This window comes from Anolis carolinensis, chromosome 2, assembly GCF_035594765.1.
Source record: "Anolis carolinensis isolate JA03-04 chromosome 2, rAnoCar3.1.pri, whole genome shotgun sequence".
NCBI classification, from domain to species: domain Eukaryota; kingdom Metazoa; phylum Chordata; class Lepidosauria; order Squamata; family Dactyloidae; genus Anolis; species Anolis carolinensis.
This window is the reverse complement of record NC_085842.1, coordinates 188511069-188533613: the sequence shown is the minus strand read 5'-3', so window position 1 is coordinate 188533613 and position 22545 is coordinate 188511069. Positions and strand designations below refer to the sequence as shown.

The window sequence follows — 22545 nt, the reverse complement described above, 5'->3', positions numbered from 1 at the left end:
CCTCAGAGGTTGTGAGGTATGGAGAAACTAAGCAAGGAAGGTTTATATATATATGTGGAAAGTCCAGGGTGAGAGAAGAACTCTTTGTCAGTTGGAGGCCAATGTGAATGTTGTAGTTAATCACCATGATTAGCATTGAATAGCTTCATTGAATAGCTTCTTCTCTCACCCTGGACTTTCTACAGATATATATAAAACGTCCTTGCTTAGTTTCTCCATACCTCACAACCTCTGAGGATGCCTGCCATAGATGTGGGCGAAACGTCAGGAGAGAATACTTCTAGAACATGGCCATACAGCCTGGAAAACATACAACCCTGTGATCCTGGCCATGAAAGCCTTCGACAACATAATGTATTTCACTTAATTTTCTTAACATCCGGATGGGGATTACGTAAACCACAGAGCACTGATGTGCACTAAAGGCTTGTTTTTGTGGGCGTTTGTTGTCTAAAAACTTAAAGTTAGCTCTGAACTGCAGTAAATGGACAGTGTAGATGGGACCTCAGTTAACAATGCCTCTGAGAAGCAAACTGTTTTTTCCAAATCCTTTTTTTTTTTTACCTCCCCAGCTCCTTGTTCTTCCATGTCATGTAGCTGGAGGGTTTGTTTGTTTTTAGCAGCACTGCGATTGTAAGGAGGGATAGAAAAACACAAGCTTTCAGCGCTGGACTGCAGAAGCATATCTGTAGTAAACAATACAGCAAAGCTTAAACATTCACTGAGGCGTAACTCCCAGGAAACGAAAACGAAACTGATACCAGCCTGGCCGGGTTTTCCGTGGCCTCCGCCCCGCCCCTGTTGCTGCCAGACTCCAAGCGAACGCCGAGGCGCCAGCAGAGCGGCTTCTCTGCGTCCAGGGTCGGTGGTCTCCTCCTCGCCAGCCATTATGGACCACTCCCGGCAAGAGGAGGTGGAGGTGAGTGGCCACCTCCTTTCAGGGCCTCCAGTAAGAGAGGCGCTTAAGGGAACGCGGGAAAGGAGAGTGTACAGGATTCATGCACTTTCACCCCACTTCAAACTGCCATGGCTCCCAGCTATGGGGTGCCCCAGCCCTCTTGGACAAAGAAGGCTCAAAACCTTGTAAAACTACAGCTCCCAGTGTCCCAGAACACTGATGGCAGCTCAATTGTTGTCAGAATAAATCCTGGGGTTGTAGTTTGTGGAAAGACCAGCCCACTTGGACAAAGAAGGCTCAAGACCTTGTAAAATTACAGCTCCCAGCGTCCCAGAACACTGGTGGTAGCTCAATTGGTGTCAGAATAAATCCTGGGGTTGTAATTTGTGGCAAGACCAGCCCTCTTGGGCAAAGAAGACTCAAGACTTTGTAAAACTACAGCTCCCAGAGTCCCAGAACACTGGGGGCGGTTCAACTGGTGTCAGAATGAATTCTGGGGTTGTAGTTTGTGGCAGGACCAGCCCTCTTGGGCAGAGAAGTATCAAGACCTTGTAAAACTACAGCTCCCAGGATGCCAAAGCACTGAGCCACAGCCATTCAAGTGGTGTTAAACTGCATTCATTCTACAGTGTAGATGTACCCAGAGAAAATTAAGAAGGGAGGTCATTAGCAAGCTGGGAGACAGACGCTTGAGACTAGTACTAGCCAGAGGTGGGCAAGTTCGGTACTAATCACTTCATCACATTTAATAAATTTCAATGAGTGCTACACTTAAAATCCAGGAAGATCAGCAAAAAGTCCCCATAGCACGGATGTACAGACCAGCTGGTCAAGTGCATCTATCCTGTGGAATGAATGCAGTTTGATCCCACTTTAACAGTCCTGGCTCAATGCTGTAGAATCCTGGGAGTTGTAGTTTTGCAAGGCATTTAACCTCTGCCAAAGAATTCTGCTGCCTCACCAAACTACAGATCCCAGGATTAGATAGCATTGAGCCATGACAGTTCAAATGGGGGTCAAACTGCATTTGTTTTACAAGAAAGATGCAACTCAGCTCAACAATCCTGATAGCCAGAATCTAGAAGAGTCACATCCATCCAAAATCCTCAACAGTCAGGGGGTCACTCTGCTGGATGAGATCAAAGATTCTTCTAGCTAGCATTTGCCACCAATAATAATAAGAATCATAGAATTGAAATAGACCTTGTGGGCCATCCAGTCCAACCCCCTGCCAAGAAGCAGGAAAATTGCATTCAAAGCACCCCAACAGTTGGCCATCCAGTCTCTGTTTCAAAGCCTCCAAAGAAGGAGGCTCAACCACACTGCTGAACAGCTCTCTCTCACAGTGAGGAAGTTCTTCCTGATGTTCAGGTGGAATCTCCTTTCCTGTAATTTGTAGCCATTGTTCCACACCCTAGTCTCCAGGGCAGCAGAAAAGAAGCTTGCTCCCTCCTCCCTATGACTTTCCCCTCACATACAGTAGAGTCTCACTTATCCAAGCTAACCGGGCCGGCAGAAGCTTGGATAAGCGAAAATCTTGGATAATAAGGAGGGATTAAGGAAAAGCCTATTAAACATCAAATTGGGTTGTGATTTTACAAATTAAGCACCAAAACATCATGTTATACAACAAATTTGACAGAAAAAGTAGTTCAATACGCAGTAATGTCATGTTGTAATTACTGTATTTATGAAATTAGCACCAAAGTATCATGATATATTGAAAACATTGACTACAAAAATGGCTTGGATAAGCGAGGCTTGGATAAGTGAGACTCTACTGTACTTATATCATGTCTCCTCTCAGCCTACTCTTTTACAGGCTAAACTTGCTCAGCTCTTTAAGCCGCTTCTCATAGTGCTTGATCATTTTAGTCGCCTTCCTCTGATACATTCCAATTTGTCAACATCTCTCTTGTAACATTCCCAAGCTTGGCATCTAGGAGTGTGTCTACATTGTGGAGTGAATGCAGCTCAATGACACAAACAGGTTCCATGCTGTGGAATAGCCCCATTATGTATAATGCTATGCCACTGTATATAATGGAATATGGACATCCATAGAATTTGGTATCTGGGGGTGGGGGTGGGGGGAGTGTTCCTGGAACCCAACCCCAGCGGATATCGAGGGCCCACTATAAAAATGTAACATGTCAATCAGTTCAAAAAAAGAAGCTTATTTCTTTATTGTTCTAATATTCTGTTTATCTTGCAATAAACCCCTTGGGAATGTTCAAGATAGTTCATAATTCTTCCTCTAGTTTTAATCTTCACAGTAACACAGGGATTGGACTGGATGAGAGTTGTGTTTGTATGACCTATATATGAGTATATTAAATTCTGTAATATGAAAGGCCTGCTGCCCCAGCATTCTGCTCTTTTCCTCTTCTGCTGTGTATTTAATGTTACTCTCACTGTCAATGTTTATCTTGAGCAAACTGTAGGGCTAGGGACAAAGGTACGGAGAGATGCCGATGTGGAATTCTAATGCAATCTAGAACTCATAAATGATCCTTGTTTACTAACAGGACTTGTTGCCAAGTGATAGGAGCTGGCAAAATCCATTTGAGGTTCTTTATAATCTATCTATCTACTTCCATTAGATTTCTTCCAGATGTCTGCTGTCCTTTGCAGTCATATTTGCAAAGACTAGAGGTGTGAAAGAAATGTCATTGCAGTTCTTAAGACGTCTAGAGGTCATCATTTTCATGAATGCAATTACAGTGGGGTCTAGGCATATCCACTGGGATTTTGTTCCAGAACCCCCCATGGATACCAAAATCTGTGGATACGCAAGACTCATTATATACAGATTGACCTTTTCATCTGGAACTCTTAAAAAGTTCAAAATACAAAATATATCGGACAGATGGCAAGCTATTTAACCTCAGCAGATTGAAAGCCAAAATCAAGGTCACAACAACATTGGTTATAAAACTGATGATAATGTTGTCTGTGCGTATTCAGAAGAAAACATACAAGCCACTCTATACACCTTTGTAGAAGCATACGAGAAGCTCGGTTTCTCATTGAACATCGAGAAAACCAATGTGCTCTTCCAGCAGGCTCCAGCCAATCCCTCTGCAATGCCAGAGATACAGCTTAATTGTGTAACATTAGAAAATATTGACCATTTCTGCTACTTTGGCAGCCACCTCTCCACAAAAGTCAACATTGACACTGAAATACAACACCGTCTGAGCTTTGTGAGTGCGGCATTCTTCCGAATGAAGCAGAGAGCGTTTGAGGATCAGGACATCCGTAGGGATACCAAGGTGCTTGTTTGTAAAGCTATTGTCCTCCCAACCCTGAAATGTGGATGGTTTTACAGATGTGACACTCAACTCTTGGAATGACTCCACCAGTGTTGCCTCCGAAAATTCCTGCAAATCCCTCAGGAAGACAGGCAGACAAATGTCAGTGTGCTGGAAGAAGCAAAGACCACCGGCATTGAAGCGATGTTCCTATGCCATCAACTCCGTTGGACTGGCTGCGTTGTCCGAATGTCCGATCACTGTCTCCCAAAGCAGTTACTGTACTCCCAACTCAATAATAGAAAACAGAATGTTCTAATATTCTGTTTCCTGTTCTAAGACAGGAAAAGAAATTTAAAGATGGGCTTAAAGCTAACCTCAACAACTGTGGCATAGACACTGAGAACTGGGAAGCTCTGGCCCTTGAGTGCTCTAACGATGTCAGCTGTAACCAGCTGTGCAGTGGAATTCGAAGAGGCACAAACGGAGGGCAAAAGGGAGAAATGTGCCAAGAGGAAGACGTGTCAAGTCAACCCTGACCAGGACCACCTTCCATCTGGAAACAAATGTCCTCACTGCGGAAGAACATGCGGGTGAAAAATAAGACTCCACAGTCACCTCCGTACCCACCGCCAAGAAACTACACTTGGAGGGCCATTGCCTAAGTAAGTAAGTACAGTGGGGTCTAGGTATATCTACTGGGGTTTTGTTCCAGAACCCGCCATGGGAAATCTGTGGATACGCAACTCTCATATTATACAAATTGACCTTTTCATCTGGAATTCTAAAAAGTTCAAAATCCAAAATCATCCACAATGATGACTGAGTTGGAGAAACCTTTACTTTCTGATGTTATGTCCTAAATTATTAAAAAATATATACATAAAACGTCAAAGCATTTCAAATAAATGAGACACAACCTATCTCACTCCAGAGTATTACATCAAACCTCATGAAGATGGTTTCTGGTCTCTGGTTTTGTTTTAGTTTAGTTTTGGTTTTTTGCAAACCATATTTTATTGTTTTATGCTACAGTTAGGTTTTATTTTCCGTATTTTGACATGATGCCTAAACCAGAACACTGCTTTGTTTATCTTTTGTTGAATGTGCATGTTTGGAAAGGCAGGTGTTTCAGGTGGTTATATCCCATTAACAAGGTATGCTGATCATCTCAAATAAGGTTAGCTCTCTGTTATAGACAGAATAATATGTGGTAGAAAACCTGTCCAGCATTCCTACCTGCACTAATGTGAGGTGAAGGATGTTATTCCAGTAGCACTGTCAAAGGAAGAGTTGTTTCTCTAGGTGTTGTATGAGCATATTTTCTATCCTCTCACACAGCAAAGCGTTTTGTGATGGCTTTGCAGATGAAAATGAGTACCGTATATACTCAAAGATAAGCTGAGTTTTTCAGCCCTTATTTATGAGCTGAAAAAGCCTCCCCCGGCTTATAATCAGGTCAAGGAGCCTGCAGGCTATTGCTTGCAATATGTTGATCTATTTCTCTCTTCTCCCCTTATCAGTGTGTTTACTTTTCCAAAGCCTCCCGCTCTTAATCAAGGAAATGTTTTGAAAAGAGGAACACTCTTGCAAGTCAGGAAGAAGAAAAATATATATTCATTAATCTTATGAAAGCATTTTCCCTTAAAATATTTGTTAAACTCTCCTACAGATTAACCCCTTGCAAGCTTTTGCCATCTCTATGTACTTTTATATGTGTATCTATCTATATACATTAATTTTATATATGAATTTATTCTCATATGTTTGCAAGTCTCTGCAAATATCTATATAAAGAGAGATGTCTGGATAGATATGAATATATTCTTACCTACCTATATTACAGGAGGGAAAAGCACACACACAGAGGGGATTTGCAAATGTTTCAGGGGGAAATGCATATGTGAAATTAGTATCTATAGATCTATATCTAGCTCTGCATTGTTTATATAAGCATTTAATGTTTGCCTGTTACTATGTTGGAAGCTGGCCTGAGTCCCCATGGGGAGATAGGGTGGGATCCAAATGAAGTTTTTGTTGTTGTTGTTGTTGTTGTTGTTGTTATTATTATTATTATTATTATTATTATTATTATGTTATTTTTGATACCATATTGTTTTTATTGCCCCTAGTTTTTGACTTATAGAGCTAGTTTATTGTTTTTCTTTGAAATACCGTAAATATTAAAAAACATTTGACCTACTGATGCCTCGATTAATGAAATTTTATTGGTATCTATTTTTATTTTGAAATTTACCCATAGCTGCTGCATTTCTCACCCTCGGCTTATACTCGAGTCAATAAGTTATCCCAGTTTTTTGTGGTAAAATTAGGTGCCTCGGCTTATATTCGAGTCGGCTTATACTTGAGTATATACGGTAATTGGATTAACATTTTCTCACCTCTATACACACAATAAAAGTGAAAATATGTATGTATGTGTAGCTGGGGTGTCCACTTACACAGACAAGCTCCCACTTCCACAAATAGCTATAGCTCCCACTACACGGGAGAATCCAATGGCCCTCCCTCCAATGACATTGCAAGTTATAGAGAGCGCCGTAAACATGTCCAAGAGCCCTGCCAATGTCCTCCACAGACACCATACTTCCCACCACCCAAGTGAAGGCTTTCATATGGGGACTATTTCATCCTAGATGAGGGACTGACTCACCATGATGGAAGTTATAGTTCACCCTGCATCAAGACAGCATTTTAACCCCCGCTGACAATGGACCTGGACCACATTTGACACACAGAACCCCCATGACCAACTCAAAATACTGGAGAGGTGTCAGCTCACCACAGCCGCTCCTGAATGAACACACGAGACTCTCTGTGATATCACCAGAAACTTTTACTGTAGGAAACATGAACATCAAAAAAGCCAAGAATGGGAGGCTCCGGCCAACCATCCTTTATATACCCTCCCCCTCATTTGAAAAGTCTCTTCCCGCTCAGCAAAACCCCGCGCAAATTCCCCGCCAAGTCCAGCGGCCGTTTCTTCTCCGAGTCCTGAGCCGCAGGTGTCTTATCAATGTCAGTGACCCTGAAACTCAGAGCCACATCCAGGCTCTAGTAGCAGGGTTCTGACATGGCGTCCTCCTCTCCTTCGTCCTGGAAGGAAAAGATTAAACACAACTATTGTTCTCCGCTGTCCAGAGTTCCTTTATACTTTTTTAACAGGCTGCAATGGAATACCGGGTGTACCTTTCCTAGGTCCTTGGGTAGCCTCAGCTCATAGGTCACTTCGTTTATTCTTTTTGCTACCCTGAACGGCCCTATATAGCGTGGAGCCAATTTTTTTGATGGGAACCCCAATTTCAGGTTTTTTGTGCTCAGCCAAACCAGATCCCCTTCGCCCAATTTGTCCCCCTCCCGGCGCCTACGATCTGCAAAGAGCTTGTACTTCTTTTGTGTTTCCCGCAATGCCTCCACCACGGTCTGCCACCCTTGCTTAATTTTGGCCGGCCATTCCTTGTCGGTCTGGGCCTCTCCTTCCTTCCACTCGGGTAGCCTGGGGAAAGGTGCCACCTCCTGTCCGTATACTATTTCGAATGGGGCACGACCTGTGGCCGAATGTACGGCCCCGTTAAAAGCCATCTCAGCAAACGGTAGAAGGTCCGCCCAATCATCCTGTCTATAATTGGTGTACATCCTCAAGAATTGGCACAGTGTTTGTTGGGTGCGTTCGACTCCCCCGTTGGTTGCGGGATGAAAAGCCGAGCTCAGGTTCCTTTCTGCTCCTAACAGCTGTAAGAATTTTCCCCAAAATTTTGCAGTAAATTGGACTCCCCGGTCGCTAATTATTTTGTCGGGACACCCATGTAGGCGATATACATGCTTCACATACAAATCAGCAAGTTTTTCAGCTGAGGGGAGTTTTGGCAGGGCCACAAAGTGTGCCTGTTTTGAGAATAGGTCCAATATTGTCCAAATGTATCTGTGGCCTCTGCTGGGGGGTAGTTCGCCTACAAAATCCATGGCCACGCATTCCCATGGCCTCATGGGCTCCACCACCTTCTGCAATAGCCCCTGGGGCTTCCCCGGTGGTGTTTTTCCCTCTGCACATAATTCGCACTGCGTGACGTACCCCCTGGCGTCTTTCCTCATTCCGGGCCACCAGCATTGTTTGGCCAACAGTTTAATAGTCCTGGTGGGGCCTAGATGACCCGCACCCTTGTTATCGTGGCACTTCCTTAACATTTCTCGTCTTAAACATTCAGGAATATACAATTTCTTATTTACAAACACCAAATCCCCACACAATTCTCCCTTTTCTTTGTTAGTTTGTAACCATTTGTCCATTCCATACGCTCGCTTCAACTCTTCCTCCCATATTTCTCCTCCCCCCGTGGAAATGGCAGTACGTTTGTTTTCTTTGGCCGCTTGTGCTCGAGTTAGTACTGCCAGGCCCCACTGCTTATCTAAGAACAGGCTCCCTTCAGATTCCTGAATTCCTCCCCCGTGCTGAGGCATCCGAGAGAGAGCGTCAGCGAGTATGTTATGTTTCCCCTGGAAGAATCTGAGTCTGAAATCAAAACGGCTGAAATATTGGGCCCATCTAATTTGCTTCGCTGATAGTTTACGAGGGGATCTTAGATACTGTAAATTTCTATGATCAGTCCACACCTCAAACGGTGTTCCACTTCCTTCCAGAAAGTGTCTCCAGCACTCTAGTGCTTTTAGAATTGCTAAGGCTTCTCTCTCCCAAATCGGCCAGTTTTTTTCTGTATCGCTAAACTTTTTTGACAGATAGCCACATGGTTTCAGGTTCCCCCCCTCGTCTTTCTGCAGCAGAACTGCCCCATATGCCCGGTCTGACGCATCGCAATGTAGTACAAAGGCCTTAGACATATCAGGGTGCTGTAGGACAGGTTCCTCAGTAAAACGCTTTTTAAGGGCTTCGAAAGCTTCCTGGCATTCTATTGTCCATGTCAGTTTGGCCCCTGGGGCCTTCACTTTGGCTGTTTCTCCCCTGCCTTTAGTTTTTAACAAATCCGTTAATGGCAAAGTGAGGCGCGCAAAGTCCTTGATAAATGTTCTATAGAAGTTTGCGAACCCTAGGAAGGATTGCAGCTGCTTCCGTGTTTTGGGGGCTTCCCACCCCCTCACGTCTTCCACCTTCGCAGGGTCCATTGCCACTCCCTGGGAGGAAATCCTATACCCCAGAAAGTCTATCTGGTCTTTATTGAACTCGCACTTGGCAAGCTTCGCATACAGTTTCGCTTCCCTCAACTTTTGTAGGACTTCCCTGACTAGTTCTACGTGTTGCTCCTTAGTTCGAGATATTATCAATATGTCATCTAAAAAAATAAAGACTCCCTTGTACAACAATGGATGCAATACTTCGTTGATTAATTGCATGAACGCGGCCCCTCCCCCGCACAAACCGAAGGGGAGCACACGATAATTGAATAATCCGAATGCGCAGGAGAAGGCCGTCTTCCACCTGTCCTCTGGTTTGATCTGCAATTTATGGTAGGCCTCAATTAAGTCCAATTTAGTGAATATCTGTCCTTCCGATAACTGGGCGATCAAGTCCTTCACTAAGGGTAGGGGGTATTTATTTACAGTACTGATTGCATTTAGGCCCCTGTAGTCGATGCAGAGCCTCAGCGTTTGGTCCTTTTTCCGCCTGAACAACACAGGCGCCCCTAGAGGGGAATTTGAAGGCTCTATGAAACCCCTCGCTAGGTTTTTATCAATGTATTTTCTCAGTTCCTCCTTTTCCCTAGCTGACATCGGGTATATTTTTGCCTTGGGAAGCTCTGCTCCTGGGACTAGCTCTATTTTCACTTCAACTCTCCGCTTCGGTGGGAAATTGTCTGCTTCCTTCTCATCAAACACGTCCACAAAATCCCGATACTCTGGGGGTAATTTATCTGCCAGTTCTGCTATTCTGATAGAGTCTTCCTCCCCCCCTTTTCCCTGGCTCCCTCTCAACTTCCTGGCTCCCTTCTTCCAAATTCATCCTGAAGATCATGCTCTTATCCTCCCAGTTGATTTGCGGGTTGGCCTGCCCCAGCCACGGCATGCCTAGTATAACATTATAGCTGGCTATTTGTGATATCACAAATGACACCTTTCCTTCCCAACTCCCTATCTTACACTTTACATCTTCGGCACTGTACTTAGCTAACGATCCCGATGCTGTGGATCCGTCCAACTGCGAAAAAGCTATTGGGGATTCTAGGTTCGTTCTTTCGCATCCCAATCCCTCGGCTAATTCAGGGGAGATGATGTTCCTGGAACATCCACAATCCACAAATGCTTTGCAGGTTGCTTGTTTGCTGCCATTTTCAAGCTGAATGGGGATCACTATCATAGCTTTGTCCTGACTTACCAACCCCCCCGAGTGGTGCCTCATCGGTGGTTCTTCCTCGGCGCGTTTTCCTGCCACGGCTCTTGGTTTGGGCTGGCCTCCGCCTTCCCCTTTTCTCTGCCAGCACTCGGCAGCCCTGTGGCCCAACCGGCCGCACACGAAGCAGCCACTCCTGCTGGCGCTCACGTTCCCTGTCGGCTCCGTTCTCCTCCCGGCTGGGGTTGATCCCTCCTTCCGGCTCCCCTCTTTCATCTGCGGCCGCTGCTGTAGCCCTCCTCGGTGCCTCCTCGCCTGGGCCAGCGATGTCTCGACGCGCCCCGCCAGCTGAATCCATCCGCGCAGTGTATCAGGCTCATCACGATGCACCGCCCAGGAGAGGATCTCCCGCCTGAGACCCTCTTTGAAGAGTTCTATCTTTGTTACTGCAGACCATTCCGGCACCTTTTCGGCGAGGCATTGGAACTCCTCCGCATACTCAGATACCGACCTCTGCCCCTGGGAGACGGTCTTCAACTTCTCCCTCGCCCGGATCTGCTCCAGTGGATCTCGGAAACGGGTCTCCAGGGCCCCCATAAAACGTCGGAGTGACCCCAGACATGGGTCGCGCCGCGCGTGCAGCTGAACGTACCAGCTGGCCGCTCCCCTCTTCAACACTGCACCAATGGCCCGTATCCGGCTGGATTCCGTTCTAAAAGTGTGAGCATTGTCCTCCATATAGCCCCTCACCGTGGTCAGGAAAAAATCCAGTTCAGAGGACTCTCCCCCAAACTCGATCCTTAGTTCCTCTCGTCTCGGTAGGGGTCCCTGTGGTGGCAATCCCCAATTCTCCGCCCGTCGCAAGCCCCCTTGCGGACCAGTGGGCCCCGCTGCTGCTTCTCTTGGCCCTGTGCCACGCCCGGCATTCGCCAGGGGCACCAGGGTCTCAGCTGGGAGCGTAGCTGGGATTCTCGGAGGTTTTTCCCCTTCGTCGTCACTCTCCTCCACCCGCGTCAGGCTTGTTTGGGTCTTGGGCCGGGCGCCGGGCTCCTTTCGCATTTCCCTTCCCTTCGGTGCTGGGAGGTCTGCAAAGCCCTGGCTGCTTCCCACGCTCACGTCCCACATTGAGCCAGCCCGAAGTTCCCTTCCTCTCTCTGGCTCCGCCAAAAACGCCAGGCGCTCCATCGCCCTCGACATCACTGCCAGGGTGGTCTCCATCGCCGACATCCTCTCCTCCAGAAACACCATCCTTTGTGGGCCTGGGGAAGGTGAACCTTCCTCTCCTCCGGTGCTGTCTCCCCGCACCACTCCACGCCTCTGGGTTACCCCATTTGGCTGGGCATAAGCGGTGGATGACGCCAGGGCCGCCAGCTGGTGGAACTCAGCGTCCGGCTCGGGAGTGGCCCTTTCCGACCTTCCTCCTCCTGCGCCCAAGAGCTCTTCATCCTCCACTTGCATGTTACACCTCACCGCTACAGCGGGATGGTGTCCGTATTCTTGGCTTAGTGTCAGCTCACCACAGCCGCTCCTGAATGAACACACGAGACTCTCTGTGATATCACCAGAAACTTTTACTGTAGGAAACATGAATATCAAAAAAGCCAAGAATGGGAGGCTCCGGCCAACCATCCTTTATATACCCTCCCCCTCATTTGAAAAGTCTCTTCCCGCTCAGCAAAACCCCGCGCAAATTCCCCGCCAAGTCCAGCGGCCGTTTCTTCTCCGAGTCCTGAGCCGCAGGTGTCTTATCAATGTCAGTGACCCTGAAACTCAGAGCCACATCCAGGCTCTAGTAGCAGGGTTCTGACAGAGAGGTCTGGGAGGAATTCATCTTGACTTGTAGGAGTTGTAAGTACTGCGATGTATAGTTCACCTGCAATCAAAGAGCACTCTGAACACCACCAGTGATGGACCTGCAACTACTTGGCCCACAGAACCCTCATGACCAACAAAAAATAGTTGTGGTCTTTGGGTGGATTTATTGGAGTTGTAGTTCACTTACATCCAGAGAGCATTGTGAACCCAAACAATGATGGATCTGGACCAAACTTAGCACACACACCTGATATTCCCAAATTTGAATACTGGTGGGTTTTGGGGGGAGTTGTAGGTACTGGGATTTACTTACTTACTTATGCGATCCCTCGTAGGCCGAGGATGATGGTCCTCCAGTTATAGGGTCTTGGGGGTGTGTCCGCAGGTGACTGAAGAGACCTATTCTTGATCTGCATGTTCTCCCGCAATGAGGACATCGGTTTCCAGGTGGAAGGCGGTCTCGGTCAGGGTTGGCTTGACGCTCCTTCCTCTTGGCACGTTTCTCCTTTAAGCCCTCCATTCGTGCCTCTTCGAACTCCACAGCACTGCTAGTCACAGCTGACCTCAGGATTTTCCTGAGGCAACGCTGATGGAAACGCTCCAGGAGTTTGGTGTGACGTCTGTAGATGTTTCGCAGGCATACAGGTGAGAGGTGGCTGCCAAGGTAGCGGAAATGGTCAACGTTTTCTAATGTGACACCACCTGAAATCAAAGAGTACTCTAAACCCTATCAAAAAGGGAATTGGACCAAGCTTGGTACACAGGACCCCCATGACCGTCAAAATATACTGGAGGCCTTTGGGGGAAATTTTTTGATTTGGGGGAGTTTATAGTTCACCTGCATCCAAAGAGCACTGTGAACCCAAAAGCCAATGGATCTGGACCAAACATACCTGATATGTCCAAATTTGATTACTGGAGGGGTTTGGGAGAGATTGGCCTAGAGTTTTGGGAATTGTAGTTCACCTACAACCAGAAAAACTTGCCTCCACCAATGACAGACCTGAATCAAACTTGGTGCACAGAACCCCCATGAACATACTGGACGGGTTTGAGGGGAACTGATGTTCATTTCTGGAAGTTTTTGTTCCAGAAAACTAAAATCTGGAGACACTGTGATCACTACTGACAATACACTGGGACCAAACTTGGCAGACAGAATTCCCATGACTAACTGAACATACTGCAGGAGTTTGAGGGGAACTGATGTTCATTTCTGGAAGTTTTAGTTCATCTACATCCAGAGACACTGTGATCACTGGGACCAAACTTGGCAGACAGAACCCCCATGGCTAATTGAACCTACCATAGGGGTTTGAGGAGACTGACTCACCATAGTGGGAGTTGTAGTTTACCCTACAGCCAGAGAGCACACAGACCTCACCAATGATGCATCTAGAGCAAACTTTCTCAACATGACAAAGTACTGATGGAGTTTCAGGGGGTTAACTTGGCATGATGTGTGTTGTAGTTCACCCACAACCTTATGCATTTTGTAAAAAAAAAAAAGACTTGTTCAAATAACCCGGCCAATGTCAGGTACCCAAGCTAGTTGTAAAATAAATGCATCTTGGATTAGATCAACAACCACATAGATCTTCTCACTTCAGATGTACAGCATTACGGTACCACTACAATAGCTCCTCCACCTTTGTGGGAGCTGAGGGAGGTGAAGTCCTTGTAAAAGTTGAGTACGCGTAAAAACACTATATTTTTTTTAACCTGAGAGGATACCTCTCTAGGTCCTCCAGCATCTCTCTGTGTGGAAGTTGATTATAAAGTCACACTGATGGAGCTGGAAATCCCTGTAAAGATTATATTAATTAAATGCACCAATAATCAAATCTTCAAAAGTTAAACCATCAAATATGGAAGTCTGAATAGTTTTCAAAGTAGTCCCATTAATTTCTTGCAGCATAAAAAGCTGAAGGGGGAGAAGAATGTAGTGTTGGCTTTATGACTAGCTGGTAATTATTTTATCATGAGGTTTCATGGATATGAACCCACATCTTCAGATGCAGAACATAGTGATATCATAGAATCATAGAATCATAGAATCATAGAATCATAGAATAGTAGAGTTGGAAGAGACCACATGGGCCATCTAGTCCAACCCCCTGCTAAGAAGCAGGAAATCGCATTCAAAGCACCCCCGACAGATGGCCATCCAGCCTCTGCTTAAAAGCCTCCAAGGAAGGAGCCTCCACCACGGCCCCGGGGAGAGAGTTCCACTGTCGAACAGCTCTCACAGTGAGGAAGTTCTTCCTGATGTTCAGGTGGAATCTCCTTTCCTGTAGTTTGAAGCCATTGTTCCGTGTCCTAGTCTGCAGGGCAGCAGAAAACAAGCTTGCTCCCTCTTCCTTATGACTTCCCTTCACATATTTGTACATGGCTATCATGTCTCCTCTCAGCCTTCTCTTCTGCAGGCTAAACATGCCCAGCTCTTTAAGCCGCTCCTCATAGGGCTTGTTCTCCAGACCCTTAATCATTTTAGTCGCCCTCCTCTGGACGCTTTCCAGCTTGTCAACATCTCCCTTCAACTGTGGTGCCCAAAATTGGACACAGTATTCCAGGTGTGGTCTGACCAAGGCAGAATAGAGGGGGAGCATAACTTCCCTGGATCTAGACGCTATTCCAGGGAAGTTATGCTCCCCCTCTATATCCAAGATATCAAGCATATTGGCAGACTTGTGGAAATGGGATAGAATATGATATGATCTAGAAGGTTGCAAAGCAAGGGCAAGAAGTGGATTTCTATTTAAGATCATTCTGTAATAAAAACAGTCTTAAATGTGCTGCTAGATTACATTTTCACCTCCTCTCCCCTTTCTCTTTTATTATTTTTAACTTCCCATTAGAATCCTTGTCTGGCAAAGAGAAGAGATTTGACTGATTCTTGGTTTTGTTTTTTAATTCTTCTGATCTCAGCTTGAGAAAAGTGTCCGCCGACTACGAGAGAAGTTTCATGGGAAAGTGGACATCCCAGATGCTGTGGTGCTGATGCGGCAATTCAGCAACAACCATGACCTCGCCTGCAAGCGCATCATCCTCTGTAAAGATGAATTGGACGATGAGCCAGGTCTTTGGCATGTAGTTACTTCTTCTGTCCTGAATGGGAGGAGGGATAAGTGTCCATAGGTAGAGAGTCAACACCATAAGAGGTAGAGTAGCATGATCAGAGCATCTTGGAAAAGTTGGCTGATTTAGACTGTTGCTTCCAGATTATGGAATTTGTAGATTTTACACTGACAGATTATGGGGTTTGTAATCCAAATAAGAAAGAATTGAGAAATAACCAATTAAAAAACAAACAAAAGTGGTGGTGATGGTTTAAACTGGTTTTTGTTTTTGTTCTGTATTAATGTCATAATGGGAAAATAAATCCTTCTTATTGCATGTTATACATTAGAAAGTATGATAAATCATATTTAATGCCTAAGAGTGTTTTTTTTAAAGTTATTTGGTTTACTCCAAGCCATGGTTTACTCCAACCTGATTTAAACCAGGCAAACCTGCAAATAAATAATGTTTCTTAGCTCTAGGTAAATGCAGAATAATCCATATAGACTAGGATGAAGGAGAATGAAAAGCATTATGGTAATTCTATTGATGGGTGACATCCAAGGTCGATGATCATTAACTGCCCTGTTCCAGCCTTAAAAGCTTGGGCTATGGCTTCTTCTGTTGAATTTATCTACTTATAGTCTAGTTTGGGAGAAGTCAGCAGTGTCTCTGCAATACAAAGCAGTGGTTCCCAACCTTTGGGCCTCCAGTTGTTTTGAACTTCAACTCCCAGACTGCCAGATTACCAGCATTAGGAACTGTGGGAGCTGAAGTCCAAAACACCTGCAAGACCAAAGATTGGGAACCATTGTTCTAGAAAGAAAAATATCAAGGATGTCTTTTCTCAGACTTCTTAATTTCACACTCTTTTCTTGGAAATGGTTGCCACATTAGTATGTCATTTCCACTTCTCTACACACAGTCTTCACAGAGTGAGGTCCCAGTGTTGACCAACCATGCACCAATCTCCACACATTAAAAAAATTCATGCCCAGGCGTCTTCCAAGAAAAATAAAAACAAACCAACAAAAGTCCCATGGCGATCAGCGAGTGGTGACGGGGGCAGGACTGTAAAATCTGGAAGCCCCTAGTCACAGACTGGCACATGGGCGGTGGATATGGACTCAGTTGTTCTACCTCAAGGTCCAAGGCAGTTGAGTAGTCCAGCAGCTGTATCCATGACTGAGCAGCCCTTTTTAGGATCCGCTCTGCTCACCCCACACGGGGAAGGGGCTAGAAAAGGTGCCCTAAACATAGTCTGCCTCCCTTATCCCTGACTGGACTGCTGCGTTCAGAGAGGTCACCACTCTGCAGCCAAAAAAGAAAAATTAACTTTGGAACATGGAACGTACGGACACTGTTGGATAACACTGACAAATGAACGCCCTGGACGCAGGACTGCTATCATTGCAAGGGAGCTGGGATGCTTTAACATCAACATAGCAGCCCTTCAGGAGACCCGGAGAGCAGGAGAGGGACAACTAAAGGAAGAAAAAGGAGGCTACACCTTCTTCTGGAAGGGACTACCTGAAGCAGAGCGAAGCATACACGGAGTTGGCTTTGCTATCAGAAATGACCTGGTAAAGCACCTGACTGAAGCACCCACTGGCATTAAGAAACGACTCTCAACCCTCCAAATTAACCTTGCCAAAAACCAACAGGCAACTATCATAAGTGCCTATGCACCAACACTAGATGCTGACAAAGACATCAAGGAATTTTTTTATTGTCAGCTGGGCACCGTCCTATCAGAGATACCTATGCAGGACAAAATCTTCCTCCTGGGGGATTTTAATTCAAGAGTCGGACGGGACTTCAACCTGTGGCCAGGGATCATAGGAAAAGACGGGGTCGGAAACAGCAACTCGAATGACATTGCTTCTTACCAAATGTGGAGAACACAAACTTGTTATCACCAACATGCACTTCCGCCAGAAAAACAAGCTCAAGACATCATGGAAGCACCCCCAGTCAAAATACTGGCACCTCTTGGACTATGTAATTACACATGCTAGAGACCACCGCAATGTGCTTCTCACAAGAGCCATGACAGGTGCTGATGACTGCTGGACAGACCACCGGTTAATCCGATCCGCTGTGGCTATCAAGATTGCCCCCAAACGCAGACTCCAAGGAAGAAAAATAAGGCACAAAATAAACACCCAAGCCCTTCAGGACCCCTCCAGATGAGCTCTTCTCCAAACAACACTCAAGGATCATCTACCCGTAGAACATGCCAAAAATGTTGAGGAACATTGGAACAAACTGAAGACCTCCATCATCACAGCCTGCGAAGAAACCATTGGATACCAAACTAAGAAACATCAAGACTGGCTGGACAATGACAAAGAGACCCAACAGTTGATAACAAAAGGAAAGCCTTCCAAACATGGCAGAGAGACACCAACTGTGCTGCTAAGAAAAAGATCTGTGCTAGTACAAAAGCTCAGGTCCAAAGAAGGATCAAAGAACTTAAGAACATCAGGTGGACAAAGAAGGCTGAAAAAATCCAACACTTTGCAGATACCCATGATGCTCAGGGATTTTTCAAAGCCATAAAGATCATTTATGGACCAAGAAACCATGGCATACAGCCTCTACGCTCATCAGATGGAACCAAACTTCTGAAGGACGGGATAGAAATGATGGAAATAAATAAATAAATAAATAAATAAGGACAAAACATCAATTGCACTACGTTGGAAAGAGCACTACCAGAACCTTCTGAATCGCAGCTCCAATGTGGCCGAAGAGGCCCTCTCACAAATCACGCAACAACAAACCAGGGATGAGCTTGCAGCACTGTCTAGTTTGGGAGAAGTCAGCAATGCTATCAGCCAACAAAAAAATAATAAAGCAAACGGACCTGATGGGATCCCTGCTGAAATCTTCAAAGAGGGTGGACCCAAGCTGATACAACAACTCCACCAGCTCATTGAAAAAGTGTGGGTGGCCGAGAAAATCTCAGCAGACTTCAAGGATGCCACCATCATCACCCTTTTCAAGAAAAGGGAAAAAACAGACTGTAGAAACTGTCGTGGTATCTCCCTTCTAACCTCTGCTGGGAAAATCCTCGCAAGAATCCTTGCAAACCGCCTTCTTCCTGTCTCAGAAGACACCCTCCCAGAATCCCAGAATGGCTTTTGCCCCTCCAGAGGAACAGTGGACATGATCTTCACTGCACGACAGCTCCAAGAAAAATGCAGGGAACAAAATCAACCTCTGTACATGGCATTCATTGACCTTGCAAAGGCATTTGACACAGTGAATCGCAGTGTTCTCTGGACCATCCTCCAAAAAATCAGGTGCCTTGACAAATTTGTGAACATCCTGCAGCTCCTCCATGATGACATGATGGAAGCAGTCTTGGACAGCAATGGCTCCCAAAGTGACCCATTTAAGGTGGAATCAAGCAGGGATGTGTCATTGCCCCAACCTTATTTTCCATCTTCATCGCTATGATACCTCACCTTGTTGATGGGAAGCTTCCCACCGGAGTGGAAATCATCTATCGGACAGATGGCAAGCTATTTAACCTCACCAGACTGAGAGCCAAAACCAAGGTCACCACAACATCTATTATAGAACTCCAATATGCCGATGACAACGTAGTCTATGCACGTTAAGAAGAAGACCTACAAGCCACTCTAAACACCTTTGCAGAAGCATACGAGAAGCATTGAACATTGAGAAAGCCAAAGTGCTCTTCCAATAGGCACCAGCTAATCCCTCTTCAATGCCAGGAATGCAGCTTAATGGTGAAACATGAGAAAACATTGACCATTTTGGCTACCCTGGCAGCCACCTCTCCACAAAAGTCAACATTGACACTGAAATACAACACCGACTGAGCTCTGCGAGTGCAGCATTTTTTCCAAATGAGGCAGAGAGTGTTTGGTGATCGGGATATCCGTAAAGATACCAAGGTGCATGTTTATAAAGCCATTGTCCTCCCAACCCTGCTATACGCCTGCGAAAGGTGGACGGTCTACAAACGTCACACTCAACTCCTGGAGCATTTCCGTCAGCGCTGCCTCAGAAAAATCCTGCAAATCTCTTGGGAAGACAGGCAGACAAATGCCAGCGTGCTGGAAGAAGCAAAGACCACCAGCATTGAAGCAATGCTTCTACGCCATCAACTCCGCTGGACTGGCCACGTTATCCGAATGCCCGATCACTATCTCCCAAAGCAGTTACTCTACTCCCAACTCAAGAATGGAAAACGTAATGTTGGTGGGCAGGAAAATTTAAAGATGGGCTTAAAGCCGACCTTAAAAACTGTGGCATAGACACTGAGAACTGGGAAGCCCTGGCCCTTGAGCGCTCTAATTGGAGGTCAGCTGTGACCAGCAGCGCTGCGGAGTTCGAATGGAGGGCTTAAGGGAGAAATGTGCCAAGAGGAAGGAGTGTCAAGCCAACCCTGACCGGGACCTGGAAACTGATGTCCTCACTGCAGGAGAACATGCGGATCAAGAATAGGTCACTTCAGCCGCACACCCCCAAGGCACCAGAAACTGAGGACCATCATCCTCGGCCTACGAAGGATCGCCTAAGTAAGTAAAAGTAAGTACTCTATTCTCTCTGCTGCTGTACTACTTCCGGCCTTTTTGAATATCTGGATAGGATAATGGTGCTGGCAGAGACACAGATCATATCAAAATCCATAATCATGACCACCAAACATGCCTTTGACATATACATAAGGATATATGTTATTTATTTTCTATGGACCCTGCTGTAAAATGTGAGGGGATGACCATAGTGATTCCACCATAAATCCTTGTCTGGAAGCATTCTTACTCATGATAAGTTATCTAAAAGATATACTGGAATGGTTTCATCTTGGATTCATCAGAGACTCTAGAAGTCTGTATCTTCTCATTTGTCATGCGGGGTTTTTTTTTTCTTCTAACTTGCCTTTTTGTTCTGCAGACATGGACCCAGAAGGCAGAGGGAGACTCGGCAATGATCCTGTGGCTCAGGTAATGATAGCATTGTTTAGCTGGTGAAGGTTCATAGCTGGGGAAATAGATGAGCAACTGGCAGCAACTTGTAAAATGTATGCATGGAGACAGAAGGGAGGAAAAGAATAGAACTGAATATAATTGGCTCTGGAATCAGGACTAGCAGACCATTAATATAGCATGAGGAAGAAGGGGTCATCCGGTTCTTGGTCTTCAGCTGCCATTCGGCTGCCTCTGGTGGCCTAGGGAATAAAAGCCTTGTGACTTGAAGATTGGGTTGCTGACCTGAAGGCTGCTAGGTTCGAATCCCACCTCCATGCGGGGACATGAGAGAAGCCTCCGACAAGGATGGTAAAACATCAAAACATCCGGGTGTCCCCTGGGCAACGTCCTTGCAGACGGCCAATTCTCTCACACCAGAAGCAACTCAGGTTGCTCCTGACACGAAAAAAAACAAAAAAACTGCCATGATCTCTCACTTTTGATTCTGCCAGGAAGAGTTGATGGCAATTGCAATCCAACAATACCCTTTTCATGTATTGCTGTATAGCATAGGTCCCCAAACTAAGCCCTGCAGATTGGATGTGGCCTTCCAAAGTCATTTCCCCAGCCCCCGCCCTAAACTTTAGACTTCAGAGTGGTCCTAAGTCTGAAAAGATTGGAAGGCACACAACAACAAGAACAGTCCCAATTAACCTGACTATCTTATCACCCAAAAGCAGGCCCACGCTTCACATTGAAATACTGGTAAATCTATGTTGGTTAAAATTGTTCTCCATTTTAAATATTGTATTGTTTCGTGGGATTATTTTTTTTTGCACAACAAATAAGCTGTGTGCATTGGAATTCATTTGTTTTCCCCCCCCCCAAACTATAGTCTGGTCCCCCAACAGTTTGAGGGACCATGAAGTATTGGTATGCTGTGACTCAGTGTTGATGTGGCAATTTAGAAAGGCTAACACTATTATGGTTGCTATTTTTTTCACACACACCATGAGAGTCAAAGGGAGGAAAATTCTTCTCACAATAGGAAAAAATCACCATGGCACAATAGATCAATATCACGTTGTGTCAAGGACAGAACGCCACAAGATCAAAGATAACAGAGTTTATTGGATTTACAGAACTCAAAATGCCCGTAAAAGACAAGGGCTAGGCAACATTAGCCTCAAAAAGCAAAAAGGGGCAAGAAAAACGTTCAAAAGATAAACCGGATTAAACCGGAGTTTAATCCGGGTAAAATCAAAACAGCTTGCTTCAGCTTGGGAACAAACAAAACAGAAGCTGGGAAACAAAGAGTTCAAAAGAATGTAACTAATTGGCAGCAGATGCCTCTCTGCTGCCAGCACTATGTTTTGAGTAACTTAGAAGTCACTCCTACACACAGCAGGCAATTTCCAATACAAACATAACAGCCGAGGATTGAAGCAGTAGAGTAGTCCCAGTTCTTTCCGAAGGTCGATAGGCAGAAGCAGACGTTTGCAGTTTTCCCAAGTCCAGTAGGAGAATCCGAGTCCGTAGTCAGTTCAGTCCGTAAATCCAGAGTAGCAGATGGCGTCCGTCAAGAAGACGACGGAAGGTCAAAGCTATTGAGATTAAGCAGAGGTTTGCACAAACAAAAGCCCACACAATTCCTCCCGCCGTCTGAACCCAAATTCCAAAACAACTTACGTAATCAGCACACGAAACACACCCGTCTTCAGGAAAACGTCCCACACAGATCCCAAGCGTTTGTCCAGATTACCTTGCCCAACGCAATTTGCTATTGCTCCCAAGCCCCATTTTATGCCAGTTACAATTCCTCATCACTATCAGCTGTTCTCCTTAACCCGGGCGTTTCCTCATCACTTTCCTCATCAGAACTGGAACACCTCTGACTACGCCCCACAGCATCCCCAGCTGTGGATCCCGTCCCATCCCTCCAGCTTGTCCATGGGTCTAGTCCTGAAGGTCCCCAATCATCTTCCATCCCATCATTGCCAGTGGCACCCAATTCCTCCCTTACCCGAGTCCAATCCATCTCATCCTCTTCTGAGCTAACCAGCTCTTCCTCCATTCTCTCCGTAAACCCCTCAAAAGACTCTTCGTCAGATGGTTCTGCAAAGATATCTCGCAGCCTCTTTCTTTCTCGCTCCTCGAGAGTATCTGACTCTCGAGGAGTCTTACGCCCACGTCTGCCAGTAGCAGAGCCATGAGGCTCAATCATAACACGTTGATTGATGGATGACCTGTCATTGCAAATATTTTTGG

At 45.7% G+C, this 22545-nt stretch overlaps 2 protein-coding genes across 9 annotated transcripts in view; one reads left to right on the top strand and one right to left on the bottom strand.

Annotated features, from left to right (window-relative positions):
- Positions 1-623: 623 nt before the first annotated feature.
- shfl (shiftless antiviral inhibitor of ribosomal frameshifting) overlaps positions 624-22545 on the top strand; it is a 44040-nt gene continuing 22118 nt past the window's right edge. Inside the window, exons 1-3 of one of the 6 annotated variants that reach the window (XM_008119751.3) lie at positions 632-919; positions 15197-15347; positions 20264-20313. In XM_008119751.3, the coding sequence (XP_008117958.2) occupies positions 890-919; positions 15197-15347; positions 20264-20313 (231 nt within the window). In that variant the 5' untranslated portion in view covers positions 632-889. The other 5 variants (XM_016997055.2, XM_062971338.1, XM_062971340.1 and 2 more) reach the window with 5 other exon arrangements.
- The window catches only part of angptl6 (angiopoietin like 6), a 107765-nt gene continuing 106608 nt past the window's right edge, over positions 21389-22545 (bottom strand). For 2 of the 3 annotated variants that reach the window (XM_062971333.1, XM_062971334.1), the window contains exon 7: positions 21389-22523. In XM_062971333.1, the coding sequence (XP_062827403.1) occupies positions 22088-22523 (436 nt within the window). In that variant the 3' untranslated portion in view covers positions 21389-22087. The remainder of the gene's footprint in view (positions 22524-22545) is intronic. The other variant, XM_062971335.1, reaches the window with a different exon arrangement.